General features: G+C 54.2%; 6 protein-coding genes across 6 annotated transcripts; 5 read left to right on the top strand and 1 right to left on the bottom strand.

Moving 5' to 3' along the window:
- Positions 1-3: 3 nt before the first annotated feature.
- On the bottom strand, positions 4-4,816 carry CLUP02_12471 (uncharacterized protein; the record flags this gene model as incomplete). Its single annotated transcript, XM_049291435.1, has 19 exons — positions 4-93; positions 163-277; positions 342-691; positions 744-777; positions 845-1,120; positions 1,380-1,582; positions 1,636-2,144; positions 2,587-2,704; positions 2,863-2,897; positions 2,954-3,248; positions 3,305-3,346; positions 3,404-3,500; positions 3,618-3,820; positions 3,880-4,036; positions 4,101-4,172; positions 4,208-4,297; positions 4,360-4,545; positions 4,597-4,613; positions 4,661-4,816. The coding sequence occupies 19 exons, from the start codon at positions 4,814-4,816 to the stop codon at positions 4-6; spliced, it is 3,045 nt and encodes a 1,014-aa protein (XP_049148580.1).
- A 1,384-nt stretch (positions 4,817-6,200) lies between these two features.
- On the top strand, positions 6,201-6,689 carry CLUP02_12470 (uncharacterized protein; the record flags this gene model as incomplete). The annotated part of the gene is made up of 1 exon (XM_049291434.1): positions 6,201-6,689. One exon carries the CDS (start codon positions 6,201-6,203, stop codon positions 6,687-6,689), a length of 489 nt encoding a protein of 162 aa, XP_049148579.1.
- A 369-nt stretch (positions 6,690-7,058) lies between these two features.
- CLUP02_12469 (uncharacterized protein) lies at positions 7,059-7,637 on the top strand (the record flags this gene model as incomplete). Its single annotated transcript, XM_049291433.1, has 1 exon — positions 7,059-7,637. A coding segment is annotated over one exon (579 nt), but the record flags the coding sequence as incomplete, so codon positions are not given.
- Positions 7,638-8,903: 1,266 nt separating this feature from the next.
- Positions 8,904-10,994, top strand: CLUP02_12468 (uncharacterized protein; the record flags this gene model as incomplete). The annotated part of the gene is made up of 3 exons (XM_049291432.1): positions 8,904-9,615; positions 9,817-10,331; positions 10,383-10,994. The coding sequence occupies 3 exons, from the start codon at positions 8,904-8,906 to the stop codon at positions 10,992-10,994; spliced, it is 1,839 nt and encodes a 612-aa protein (XP_049148577.1).
- Positions 10,995-11,339: 345 nt separating this feature from the next.
- CLUP02_12467 (uncharacterized protein) lies at positions 11,340-11,585 on the top strand (the record flags this gene model as incomplete). The annotated part of the gene is made up of 1 exon (XM_049291431.1): positions 11,340-11,585. One exon carries the CDS (start codon positions 11,340-11,342, stop codon positions 11,583-11,585), a length of 246 nt encoding a protein of 81 aa, XP_049148576.1.
- A 1,996-nt stretch (positions 11,586-13,581) lies between these two features.
- Positions 13,582-14,319, top strand: CLUP02_12466 (hsp20-like protein; the record flags this gene model as incomplete). The annotated part of the gene is made up of 1 exon (XM_049291430.1): positions 13,582-14,319. One exon carries the CDS (start codon positions 13,582-13,584, stop codon positions 14,317-14,319), a length of 738 nt encoding a protein of 245 aa, XP_049148575.1.

The raw sequence follows: 14,319 nt of genomic DNA, 5'->3' as shown, positions 1-14,319 counted from the left end.
AGTTTATATGGAAACATCAAATGGTCGTTGTAAATCGTCGTCAATCGTCGTCAGACGTGCATGGGATGTACAGATAATCGTTGCGTATTTGGGCTAGACGTGGCTGATGTTGCATCTGCTGTGTGGCTTGTAACAGCAAGGGTCGTTGATGTGGTTGCACACACTTGCATCATCGTCCAGGGCCTCGGAGACAGCTCCTCCAACGAAATCAAGTCTGCTACTGCGCAGCCGGGGAGTCTCAAGTTTGCTAGGCGCTAGGCTGGTAGACATGGACCACCTGGCGAACGACATCGCACACAATCCTCTGGAGCGACAGATTGTGCGTCGCCACCGCGGCGCACGGTCGAGACCAAGTCAGATGGCGATGCACAGAACTGCCAAAGTCGTTAATCCAAGTCGAAGTCCAGTGACAAGTGCAGAACTCAATGGCTTTAGACGACAGCCTCTGTAGCTCGGGCATTTTGAACCGAACAAGCACTGACGCTGAAAGCTGTCGGCCCGACTGCACTAAGCGGAATATGGTTCTGGTTGCGAAGAAACGAGGCTGCGACTTTTGAAGTAGAAGACCGTAATAGCGTGTCCTGCGTCCGAGGGTCAAATTATATGTCAAGGCGATGTCACCTGTATGTTGTTGTCTCGAATAGCTGCTTCTCTCCATGCAGCCGCGGCGACTGGCCAAGCGTCCAAGTGCCTCACTTACCATATCAGCGAGAGGGAGTGCTGAGTTTGAGCCGCCTTGTCACCAGCGACTTTGGCTGATCATCGTTTGAGGCTGCTCTGTGTTGTCATCGACATGGGATATGCCGCTGCACCGTCTTCGAGTGACGGATTTCAAACCAACCACTGGCGCCTCTCCAAGAAGTTGATGAGGTAATGCGGCGCCAAGATGATTGCGGAACGTAGCGACTTCATTACCGGTAGTCTCTCGGTCGAATGCCGTTCTCCTTTCATGTGCACCGGGCCACTGTAGACTGCATTAGCTAACTCATTTGTGTCCCGTAACGGCAGACTAGCCGCGGAGAAAGCTGCCAGACCAGCCTTAGCGGCTGAAGACAAGGCGCCGTGCCGTGACGGCGAGGTACCGTGTATCTGTGCGACCGGGCGTCTGGCGCCCTTGGTGCTGGTCGTCAATGGAGCTGTGAGCCGGCCAGGCCTTCAAATGTCTGATGCGCTCGGCAATGTGGGCGTTTTCTTCTCAAGGCATCAATGGCTCGCGCAAGTACACCTGAAGTGCCTGGCTATCAGTAGAACGCCGTATCATGTCCGGGTAGGTTATTGACCATGGCACTTCGGGTGGCATGTTTCCGGGGTCGGGGTGCAAAAAGAACCCTCAATTGTACTGCTTCGACGGGCTCTAGCCATGCGTGCCATGATCTCACCCCCGGATCATAATGTGGTAGCAGTGACGATTCTCGGAGGATGCGTGCCACATGCAACGCAGATCTCGGTGCGGATGGGGTAAAGGATCGGCGCCGGTCAAGCTGGAGCCTTGGTCAGTTGTGGCGAAACTCCGACCGGCAAGCCGCAATACTCGGCCGCGCGGTGTCTCTGGCGTCAAACGGCAGTTTGGCATGCTCGCATCCTTGGACGGCGTGCGCCGTGGACATTTTCTGCTTTGTTTTTGCTCATTTCCACCTCCGGCGGCCCCGATTTCCTGGTAAACCCTTTCGAAGCATATTGCGATGATCCGATGGATGATTGGATCTTGGCCAAGTAGTCACAGATGTAAGTGCAGGTTGTGTACAATATACAAGCAGCGACTTGGCCCGGAGAGGAACTTCCGGCTGTCACAAGTCTGGATAGCTGCACTAGAGTTGCCACGATTGATTGGACCCAGATGGTTGCGGTGGACGGGTAAGGGTCCTGCTGCTCAGGCACAGGGTTCGGGCGATGACTCGGGCTGTCGGGGTTGGCGCCGGAGAGGTATTTCGAAGTGAAAGCAACGATGAGATTGGACAATTGCTTGACGGGTGACTGGCTGCGAGCACCGTAAGAAAGCTTCCCAACAAGCTTGAGACAGGCCTTTTTGCCACAAGCATTCGAGATGGTTGCGGGAGAAGCAAAAATGCTGCCGCTGCAGGCTTTCGGCTTGCCAGTTGGCGTCAATGAAGGGATCAGGCCTGCTGGAGAGGAGAGGAGGAGACCTTCAAGGGCAGTGGGGGGGGGGGGGGGGGGGGGGGGGGGCGAGAGGAGGGGGGGGTGGAAAAAAAAGACGAAAGGTGGGGGAAACACTGGTGGTCGGGGGCCCAAAAGTTGGTCGGGCGGATTGGGGGGGTGGTGGTGGAGGCGGGAGTTGGGGGGGAGGGGGGGTGTGGGTGGGGGGCGGCAGCAGGAGAGAGGGGGGGAGGAAAAGGAAGGAGAGGGTTTGGGGTGTGGTTGGGGGGGGGGCGGGGGAGGGGGGGGGGGGGGGGGTGGGGGGGGGGGGGGGGAGGGGGGGGGGGGGGGGGGGGGGGGGGGGGGGGGGGGGGGGTGAGTACCTTCACGAGTACACCCGCAGGTACCTGCTCTATACGGTACAAGGCACGTATCCAAAGTTCCCTACCTTACCTATGAGGTAAGTAGTCTTCAATGTCACAGCAAGCAGACTGGAGCAATACTTCAAGGAGGAAGGAGCGGAGAGACATGAGGCGAGGCAGGCGAGGCGAGACAAATAATAGTTGGAACCGGGAGGAAAGGAGGAACAAGGCAAAAAAGCAGGGACAAACTTGGCCAACTCAGCTTACCTAGGGAAAGTGCCTATCCGTAGGGTGAGGTAGCCAAGACAATGCAATCAAACGCAGATGGCCCCCAAACTCAAAGGGATCCCCCTATCTGTGAACGCGACCTTATTCCCATTTGGTCCAATAGAATACCCAATCGTACATCGAGTTGTTGGACCCTGAAAACCACTTGTGAAGCTGACGCCATGTCAAGCAAGGCTAGAGAGAAAGAGAGAGAGACATAGATACCTTACGTCTCGGAGGGTGAACTCGCAGTTCGCAAATTGACATTACTCGGCGACACTCCGGCAAGAGACCGAGCTCCTCAAGACAGAGTTTTTCCAATGCTCCAAGTCTCCATCTCATGGAGTCATGATGCTTGGACCCTTGGAGTGGAAGGTGGAAGGGGAACAAGAACCAGCGGAGATGGATTTGCACACTTGCGTCAAATGTCACCGTGCAGTTCTTTCCTTGGCCTTGAACCCTCCAAGTTGGAGCGTAGGACAGAATAGCGGGGATGGGTGGGGTTCTATCCAGACCGATTTCCCACTGTAGGCGAGGCGACAGATGCGCATTGTGGTCGGTGTCGGATCAGTCACCATCACCTCAGACTTCACTGTGAAAGCTTCCCGTTTCCGCCGCGGGCCCTGTCCGCAACTCCAGCCTCCTCCTCATCTCACTTCTCCACCACTTCCCCCTTCCACTTGGGATGTCCACACTTCGGCTTCCGTCCAAACCGCCAAATCGCTCAGACATACGACTGCCGCCGGCTCACTATGGCATCCGACCGCGTCAAGCACGCTGACAAGTGACAGTGGACTGGACGTGGGGTGAACCGCGCGGTCTCCATACTACCTACCACCACCTGCACATACAATCGCGATTCGCGATTGAATCACGGCTACTGGTCAGCGGCACAAACGCCGTGCCCCATATTGCTGCAAATCTTTACTCCAAGACTCCAACGTCTCGATGATCTCGTTACTCCCGACTCGTCGCACACTCTCCGGCGCGATGGAGTTGTCTGGTCCCCCAATTCCTCCATCGTTGTCCCTCGCTGGCACTGTATGAGTCGAGTCCACTTGTTCATCTACAATACTCCGACGACTCAACGTCTCCAACTGAGGCATACTCGGCCTACCTAGTCCTCGATGGCCACTTTCAGCCTTCCACTTGATACTCTAGCTCCAGCGTTGGCCCAGTCCTCGCGTACCCCGCTTCCTCTCTTTTCTTCATCTATCAAGCTTTCGTAGCATGGCTTCCATGAACGATTGTGATATTCGACAGTGTCCATCGATGTTTGTACCACCTTTGCCCCAAGCACGTGGATTCGGACGCTTGGCCAGCTTGTCTAGCTTGTCTTATTACAATTTACTACTGCCGTTGGCGAGCCGGAGAAACAACTTGGGGGCTGTGGAATGATCAGACCACCGATGGGCCGAGGGCCCGCGTTGACCTACAGGCCTCTCTCGCCTGGAGATCATCCAGATGAGCGTGTTACAACTTACGGGCTGTCTGGGTAAGGGGAGAATGGTCTAGACCACCGGTCTCCCCGCACAATGGCTCCCTCATGCGGCTCACAGCCAACCCAACTCGTGCTGCAATTTGAGCCTCTCACAGTCTTAGCGCGACGCTTTCCAAGTCTGATTCCCTTTGTTACTGGATGAGCCTGCAGCCTGGGGCATTGGACGGGAGGAGTGCGGATTTCTCGATGCAGCCCTCGATCCACAGCGGATGAAGGAATCTGCCAGACATCTCGATCTCTTTCACGCCCTTGTCCTCGACCACTCCTATGTTTCGCGCTGGCAGTTTTAAGGCGTCTGCGTTTCCGACAGCCGACAGATGCCTGGACACACTACAGCAAGGCCTTGGCTGAAAAGGGATGATGTTCCGGCACCGATGGAAGAGACTGGCCTGCGATGCTTCAGGGCAGATTCCTGCAAGCGCGGCACCGAACATACCTCAAAGATGGAAGGATTACTGAATTTGCTGGGACTGGTATGGTCATATACGTCATGACTTTCCAAAGGCGCGATGGCGAATTTCGGCGAGCCGTTGACTCTGGGTAAACGACCACTGAGCCAGTAGGCCTCACAGGCCTTATTACAAATTGCCATGCTGTGAGGCAGAAATGAGACATAAGACTATCCTCCAAGCCTCATACCGATGTAGCTTGGTTAGATGGGATGGGTCTCGCCAACACAAATGCTGTACGGACCCATAGGCATGTTAGGCGCACATTTTCTCGAGCCACTCCACCGCCGATGTTGGATAGCTCACTCTCAGGATTACCTACACCTACCTGCTATTGGCCTCGGAAGCGCATAGCCGCCCCCAGATCACCAGTTGAGCACGTTGCTGTTACCCGAACTCAAGTCAGTTAGATGCGAGGGCGAGGTTACGGCAAAATAAAGCTCAAACCTAATTGGGCAAAGCTGGAGATGTACTACGTAGGGCGAAGTTGGAGGACTGGACCGGGAGATGCGGTTGTGAGCTCCAGTAACAGCAGCCCGATGCTTCCTTTTTCCTCTTGGACTAGGTGCTGTTACTCTGTGCGAATAACGCATGATGCCGTGTCGCAGCTGTGCAGCAGCAGTACCCAACGCCCAAACTCACAAGCCTAAAAGCGAAGAAAAAGCAACGAAAAGCAGGCAATGATCTGGGAAAGGGTCTCGAGGATTCCGATGTTTTGCTGCGTTTATGGACAACAGGGGGTTGATCATCTATGGATAGTACACAGCTGCGAATGCGATGCCTATCAGTTAGGTATCCGCCACCCGCCTGGCACGCCTTGTTTAGAATTTGAGGCTAGCGATCCATCAAGTGATGGGGAAAGGCCAACGTCAGTCAAGAAGAAGGCGCCAAAGCAGGAAGAGAAAAAAGTTTGAATTGCAGGGAGCAGCACATGGAGCTCAAGGACATACGACGTACGTACGAAGTAGTAGCGGGAGCGATCGTACCTGCCCCCTGTACTCTTGATGTACCGCGCCGAGTACCTCAAGCGATACGTACCGGGAGGCGACTTTGGGTGACTGAGGGAGGCCCAGGACCAATGTGGCTGGGCGTCCGGGCCAGACACGGGACTAACAAGACACCAAGACCAGAGCGAGATCGAACGAGTGGGCGAGCAAGCGCGGTCCCTGTCTCTCGTTCTTGTTTTCTGGGGCTCTTGTTCTTTCCTCCCCCATCCTCTTGCACTTTTCCTTTGAAAGTAACCTTGGATTTTCTACATACTGTAAACAGTCGGCAGGCAGGCAGACAAGCTGAGCAGATCAAAGTCGGCACGTTGTAGTACTTGGCAGCAGGAAGAAAACCTAGCACGAGGGAGAAGCGCGGAAGTACTTTAGCCACAGACCACAGGCCACAGTACCTTACCTCATTCTACTGCGTACCTTCTCGCGCTTTCACTTGCTACTTGTTACTTGGCTACGTACTCGGACACAGATTGCTTCCCTTCCTGACTCTGTGTCTGGAAAGTGGCTCGGCGGGTCGAGTGGCGAAATGCAAGACTGGGTCGCTCTCCATCGGATTCCTCCACCTGCCGCCCTGCTCGTCTCTTGTGTTGTTTGTCGCTGCTCTACTCTTGTCACTCTGTTCTGCAACGTCTGCTCTGCACCTCGCTCTCTCGTTTCCATTAGCCCTTTTGTCTCTGTCTTCGAGGTCTCCATCTGTACCAAGGTTGTCTCATACGTAGTCAGTCTGTCGATACCTGTATTACATACTATGTTCATATCCCCATTGAGCTACAAGTGTATGGATCAAGTAAGGTGCCTTGATAGGCGGATATTTTGCTTTCTCTCTCTCTCTTTCTCTTACACATCATTCTCCCTCTCTGTGTCTCTCTTCCTCGCTCTCTGCAATTTCTCGACTGATTGTGATTCGGTAGCTCTCGTGCTTAAGTGCCCATACCGTCGTATTCATCATGAGAACAAGACTTCCATCTACAAGTCCATCCCTGTTGACACAAGGCGACAAGCTACTTTCGTCTAGTTTAGTTCGTGGCCCGGCCAAGTGGGAGGGCCACCCGACCACATCTGTGTCCCTTGCACATCTCAGAGCGGCAGCCAAGAACCGAAGAAAAAAAATCCCATCTTTCTTCATCCAATTTGATGCTACTGGTTCCAGAACGGGCACCTGGCCATGCACATCAGTTCGTTCCCACATCATGGATGCTCCCCTTACCCGCATCGCCCCTTCTACCGCCACCCCTCCCTACGGTGTGAGGTGTATGCCTTTTTTCTCTTCCTCCTCCTCCTCCTCCTCAATTCCCATCCCTCCTCTCTCTTCCCCATTCCATCTGGGCTGAACTGGCCAGGACTGAGAGCGAGACCTTCTACCTACGACCTAGTATAGTGCCTCTGTGCCTCTGTGTCTCTGTGCCTCTCTCTCTCAACCTCTCTCACTCTCTCTCTCGCGCACACACATACACATACACTTACACTCACACGCCTCTCGCCTCTAAACCCACCCCTCCTCGAACGCCACTTAACCCACTGTCTGGCCCGGTCGTTTCCCTCTCGCCTTACCCGTCGCTCACCCAGACTCGACCTTCGACTCGTCCTGTCTTCTCTCTCACAACTGCCTCGGTGTAGTGTAGCCGGGCAGTCCTCTCTCGCTCATCAGCACTGCCATCTCGGCCTCTTCTTCGTGATATCTTTGAAAAGAAAAGGTGCGACGCATACACTCCGACAACAACGGACGCATAGCGGCGAAGTGGTTGCCGCCTACATCTCGGAGCTCTCCTCAAGTCGGCCAACGGCGCAATCTTGGAACCCACCTCCAGTGCTCCAGCACCTCCTCGACAGCTCCCCCGAGCTCGAAACTGTGGGCATTATCCTGCGCCATCTACTCTACTTCAGTACGTGCGTTTCTGGCATCCCACAACTCCTCCAACGTTTTCTCTCAAACCCCTACGCCTCAGTCGCCGCTTGCCAATAGCTTTCTTATTGCTCAACAAGTAACTAGGATTCTGAGAGCCTCCACATTTAGCTTGCTTGTGCAAGATACCCGGCCCTTGGGTTTTGGCCACCATCCTGTCGGTAACTCGTCACCTTCCTTGTGCTGCTATTCCACGCCTTTCTCTTTTTACTGCCCGGATCCCATGATAGCCGTTTCCTTCCTTCTTCCATAAATATCATTGGGCGTTGGGAGAAGAAGCACTCTTAGTGTCTCCTTCATCACGCAGCTACCACAGCAACCTCTAACTGGTACGCCAGGACTATTCTGTCTAAACCCTCGCTTACATTGACTTGGTCTTTTTCAACCGGTCGAGTCTCGTCTTGCCACTGGGGGCTTCTCAGTCGTCGACTCTCCATACTTCTTCATTCTCTTGAATCGCACTGGATTGGACGTCCTCTGCTGCACAGCATCACATCGTCACCTTAACGTGTATCCATCCTACCATCAAGTCCTGAGCTCGCATTCGTCTTACATCATTGGACTCGTAACTCGTAGAACATCCATCTACCAGTACAGCAACAACCCCTGCGTCGGCGCCCCGAAGTTCAGGTAAGAGACAGCCCTCGTTTAGTGGCAACCGCACCATACTGAAGCGGCACCTCTCCACACGATGTACATGCCTGGAGTTCCCTAACCTAGCCCCTCGCGTCTCGTTTCTTCGTCCTTCCCGTCATCTTCGGCAGCTCCCCCTCCATCACCCTGGTACCAAAGACTACGCAGCCCCCCCTGCTTCGGGCTCTTCTCTGCATTAGTATTGGACGCCCAGACGAGCTGATCGCCTTCTAGGAATTTCATTGAGCCACACATCGCACGCGCTCCTTCCTGAGCAGGGTTAACTGCCACATATACCCTTGGGCGCTCGGAAGCGTGACTTTCCAGAGGGAAATCCCCCCCTTTCCTTCAAAGGCTGTGCAAACTAGCCACATTGGCCACAACGTGGGCTTTCACTCATCTACCGCAAATAGCTCAATCTTGTTGTGGCGCCTAGAATCATACATACTTCCCGTCACATCCTGACCGTCTCTCCTCTCGTCTGGGTTTTGCTCCGTTAGAGCTGTCAGTCGACCCAGAGCTCCGGGGGCTTGGACTAGTGCTTTACCGAAGGTATAAACTACTAGATGGACCTCAGTCTGGCTTGCTGGCGCCGTTGGTCCCGGCCGCCGACGTTTGGGCATTTTGCTAACTCGATTACGACAGTTTGTGGGCGGCTTAGACTCCGATACAGCTCGCACCATCACCATACAAATGGGAGATGTTCAATCTCCTCCCAACGTCACCGAGTATCCTATTGTGAACTCTCACCAGGGCTTAAACGCAAACGCTGCAAGTGTTTCGCCCATTCTTCTAGACGAGAAGTCGAGGATGGAAGCTCAAGGCATCCCCCATCTGCAGCATCAGCAGTACGGCCCTCCGCAACATGCCTTTTCGTCTCAACTCGACATGGCTCAGCAGCCCGCAGCCGGTCGCCCCGGGAATTTCAACATGAACAACATGGCGAACGCGCTGCCCCAGTCAAGCATGAGGCATGGGCATTACGTGCCCGGTGGCCAGCCGCAGCATCAACAGCAGCGATTCAGCCCGGCCACATCCTCGCCTTCGATGATGCCGCAGATGCCACAGATGGCTCCTCAGTATCCTGGCCAAGGCGCGATGCCCATGGGAAACCCGCAATACTACATGCCGCAGCACCACCAGATGCAGCACTACTACACCAACCAGCTCTCTCCGACTCAGCCGCAAGCTCGCCCAAACATGGGATACTACCCGAGCCAAATGGTTATGAACCACCCGCAGCATAATCAGATCCCTCAAGGGTACTACTATCCTCCAGCTGGCCACTACTCCCAGAATCAAGCTCTTCACAATCCCATGGTCTCGGCACAGTACATGGGAACGAACACCGGACACAGCGACCCTAGAGTCATGCCTCAGATGCCCAACGGAATCGACCCTAGCGGTATGAACGCTCCCTCGAGCCACAGGTCAAGTGGTATTGCGCGCTCAGTGCCAACGTGTCGGAGAGACATCACTGACCGAACTATAGATGTGGGTGAAGGTCGATCCGGGGTTGTACGCGGGCCACCGCGAAAACCGCGTCAAAGTGGTTAGTCTTGTTGCAATTCGAAGAGTCAAACTCGCTCGCTGACAATATTATCAGGACATGCGATCTGGGTTGGAAATCTTCCGCCTCAAACCGACCTCATGAACCTCGTCCACCACGTGTGCAAGGAGGCAAACGGCCTCGAGTCCCTATTCTTGATATCGAAGAGCAACTGTGCATTCGCCAACTTCAAAGACGAACAAACATGCGTGACGGCTCAACAAAAATTACACGATTCTAAATTCCAGTCCGTTCGCCTGGTCAGCCGCTTGCGCAAGAGCACTGTCGAGGGCGCAACAGGTGTTACAGCACCTACAGGCCCAGCGGCCTCTTCTGGATCGCAAACGCCTCACGATGTCGCTGCACCGCCAAGCGCTACTGAAGCTACTCCCGAAGTGGTAGTGGCAGAGTCCAATGATGTCAAGCCCGTCACCGCAGTAGAAGCAACATCTCAGAAGGATAAGTTCTTCATCCTGAAAAGTTTGACTGTGGAGGATCTCGAGCTTAGTGTCAGGACGGGGATCTGGGCAACCCAGTCTCACAATGAGGATACGCTGAATGCCGCTTTCAATGTAAGCTGCATCATGAAGGTCTAGTCTTGCATCTCTGACTTATTTCTATAGGCCGTCGACAATGTTTACTTGGTGTTTTCTGCGAACAAATCGGGCGAATATTTCGGATACGCAAGAATGACATCTCAAATTAACGAAGACCCGGACGCCGCTATCGAGTTTGCCCCCAAGGCACAGTCCGCTAACGATGTCGACTTGCCGAAGGCAATTCCTACCGAATCCACAGAGTACGCGCCCAAGGGCAGGATCATTGATGATTCGGCCCGTGGCACCATCTTCTGGGAAGCAGAGCGTGAGGATGGAGAGAGTGGTGACGAGGAAGAGGAAACCGAAATGGAACAGAGCGATGCGAGCAGCCGTAAGAGCGGGAACCAAGAAGCCGATGGTAACACCAAGGCTTGGGGGAAGCCCTTCAAACTCGAATGGCTGTCGACGGCACGACTGCCATTTTACCGCACCAGGGGTCTTCGTAATCCATGGAACTCGAACCGCGAGGTCAAGATCGCGAGAGACGGCACCGAGCTGGAACCGTCCGTCGGAAGAAGGCTGATTGGGCTCTTCAATAGAGTTCAGAGTCCTGGTCCAGGTTCAGTGCCGGCTATGCGACCCGGAATGGCGATGATTGCAGGATATCCGCCCATGAGGCCACAGTACCAACAATAACCGGCACCGTCATTGGTATTATTGGCGACTTAGCCGAGACTTCATTTCTCAGGCATTAGTTGATTTGGATCCGGACTCTGTGGTTTACGATCGGTTGGACATGTTTTTACGACAACAGCCGCATATGCAGGCCATGGCGAGCGCTGTGATGGTTGGTTATCTGGATGTGCTGCTTCTCAATGTATCTAATCTGGCTGTCTAATTCTACGAAAGAGTTTGGTGTATGTTGCCTACGAATTTGGAGTTGAAGGGGCGGCGCCTGGGCGATGTGACAGCTACCGGGACAGTTGGTACGGATGGACTGGTCAAAGGAGCAGATTTTCTCCATTTATCATATCCCGCCCTATGCGTTTGCTTTCCCACTTGGTCCGGCGAGTTAAAGGCAAAATGCAGGACTTGAAAAAGTTGGTCAATATGCCATTTCTACTGCGAATCCACGACATGTCGTCGATCAGCTGTGGCACGTTTACGGTGGCGACATCCACATTGTGGCTTGACCCTGGAAGGGATGAACCCGGACGGGCGTCGGGATCACGACTCGAACTGCGACCTCAAACCTTAATTGGCAAGGTTTCCTCGTCGCATGGCTGACCAGGCGCATGTCATTCAATTGCCGATTTTTGGTTACTTGAAATTGATGTCAAGATGCGCGAACTTCCCGTTCAGTTGATCAGGGAATGTCTGTGGGATCGACTGCACAATGTGACTTTTTTGTCAGATCCAATTCGATGTTTTTCGTCGAAAAGTGAAGCTAGCGTCTATGATGTACCGTTACATTTGAGTGTGCAAACCGACAGATTTTATCGTCAGGGGTACGGAGCACCACCACAATCATTTGAATCCACGGCACGGAGTAACAGGCCTTGAATTTCCGCCACTTCTTTACTTGGTGTCCATCCAGACCGATATCTCGTCCAAGTTCCTGCGGCGGGGTTACTGTAATGATCGCAACGGGATGATTACTGAGGGTCTCCGTCTCTGGAGTGAGGCGAACGTTTTCTCCACGTTATGAGGTACACCACCACACTGCCAGGACCACCGTATTGTGAGATACCAAATCCTAGAGGGCCGGAGACGCTACGACGTGCGGGTTTGAGGTAAGAGTTTGACTCAGCAATGCCGTAAGCTGCCACCGGCATCGGCTCGTCCTTCTCAAACGGCCTGCTGCATTGCAATCTTTTTTTCTCTCCCCCGCTCTCTCACTCTCTCTCACTACCCATGTGCCATGGTCCCATAGAAAGTGGGCGTAGATAATTGTGCAACAGGTTTCGCGGGAACCAGACCGGACATGCAGACTAAAACGGGAGTCGCCGTGGGCTGTATCACACTACGGAGGTGCGTCCCAAAAGTCATGGCAGTGGGGCCATGGGTTAATTACCCAGTCAACAGGATTGTGACAAGAATCTACTTCAAGCTTTAATCGATAAAGAGATATGATTATCGATTAGATAAGCAGGGCTATTGATCACTTTTGATTGGATGATCCCTTATCGATAGTCGTATGATAAGGGCTAAAGATAAGTACTTGTACCTCAAGGTAGCTCGCCTGAAGTGGGTCTTTTTGTCTTGGCAGCAACTGCCATGACTTTTGGGACGCACCTCCGTACAAACCCCGATTTGTAGGATCCGACACGATGATGGGGATCCCGCGGGCTGGTTTGGAATACCTAAGGGTCTGGACCTGGCCATGGGCGATTGAGAGTCTGGACTCTTTTTTTTATGTCGGCTTTCTGTCATGGACAAGTCTGTGTGACTAGGCGAGCTGGGGGCCGGGGAGGGGGAGGAGAGGTGCCCCGGCACGGACCATCCGTTTGACGTCGGGGGTCGAAATTTGATTGGACAGATGACGGATTGCGTCTTGCTGAACCCTTGTCGGAGGCCGAAACTCTAAAAAGTAGGCCAGGTGGATGTACCACGGCGACTTACAACGGTTTCGAGCTGCTCTTCGAAGGTCTGAAGATGCGGTTTCTACATTTCGGATGTTGACATGTTCATCGTATTGATCAATGGGAAACTATCGACTGATTGAAGTGTCCGTGAGAGAGCTCAATTGACTTGAATGATATTCCACCCTAATTTTTAATGGGGTTGAGTTGAGTAATGTATAGCTGTGCCGGTGGCGAAGGCCAATGGAAACCGCTGGAAGGTTCCAGCAGCTTCCACACCTCCGAAGCTACCAGAACCCTCTCCCATCGTGAGGCCATCGCCAAAGAGAAGCTTACAGATCCCTCCAGAATAGGCTTTCGCAGCATGCGCGTCCCTTCTCCGATGCGCGAGTCCATTCTCGAAGGGCCTTGCAGCGGATTCTTTGATTTTTCAGCGATGTTTCCGGAACGCTGGGGAAGGCACGATGATGCCTGCTTCAGTTGTATAAATCGGTCGTCTTGATCGCCTCTACCGCCGACTTTCTTCTCCCCAGATCAGAACATCAAGAACAACAACAAGCAAACACAGCTACAACTCTCTCATACACACAACAAAACAACCAGCTCTCGCAACCACTACAGTTTTTCTACTCATCAATCAATCCACCATACAACCACTTCACACCCTCTCAACGACCAACAACAACAACAACACCATCAAAATGGCCTTCTTCCCCCGCAACTTCTACAACTCCGACGCCTCCTTCACTCCTCTCTTCCGCCTTCTGGAGGACTTTGACAACTACTCCCGCCATGGCAACGGCACTCCTTCCAGCGGCGCCCGCGGCACCCACCGCAACCACGTCCCGACCTTCCAGCCCAAGTTTGATGTCCGCGAGGTCGAGGACGCCTACGAGCTCCATGGCGAGCTCCCTGGCATGAGCAAGGACGACGTCTCCATCGAGTTCACCGACCCGCACACCCTCCACATCCGCGGCCGCGTCGAGCGGTCTTACACCGCCGGCACCCCGCCCGCGGGCCTCCTCCAGCAGTCCTCCGGAACTGAGATGAGCGGCGCCATCACCGACGGCGGTAACAACGACGCCGCCAGCACCACCGGCACTGAGCGCCCTCGCTCGCCTCACCAGGCTACCGTCGAGGATGAAGAGGACGACGAGACAAACTCCACCGCGCAGCCTACCCCCGCCACCACCGTCGCCGAGGTCGACAAGTCTGCCTCTGCTGTCGCGCACCACCACGCCGCCGCTGCCAAGAAGGAGCCCGTCGACAACGCAAAGTACTGGGTCTCGGAGCGCAGCATTGGCGAGTTCAGCCGGGTCTTCAACTTCCCCGGCCAGATCAAGCAAGACGCCGTCTCGGCTGGGTTCAAGGATGGTATCCTTTCCATCCGGGTGCCCAAGGCTCCCAAGCACGAGACTCGCCGCATCTTCATCAACTAA

The sequence above is a fragment of the Colletotrichum lupini genome, chromosome 6, assembly GCF_023278565.1.
Source record: "Colletotrichum lupini chromosome 6, complete sequence".
Lineage (NCBI taxonomy): Eukaryota > Fungi > Ascomycota > Sordariomycetes > Glomerellales > Glomerellaceae > Colletotrichum > Colletotrichum lupini.
The sequence above is the reverse complement of the archived record's forward strand: the minus strand, read 5'-3'. Positions and strand labels throughout refer to the sequence as shown.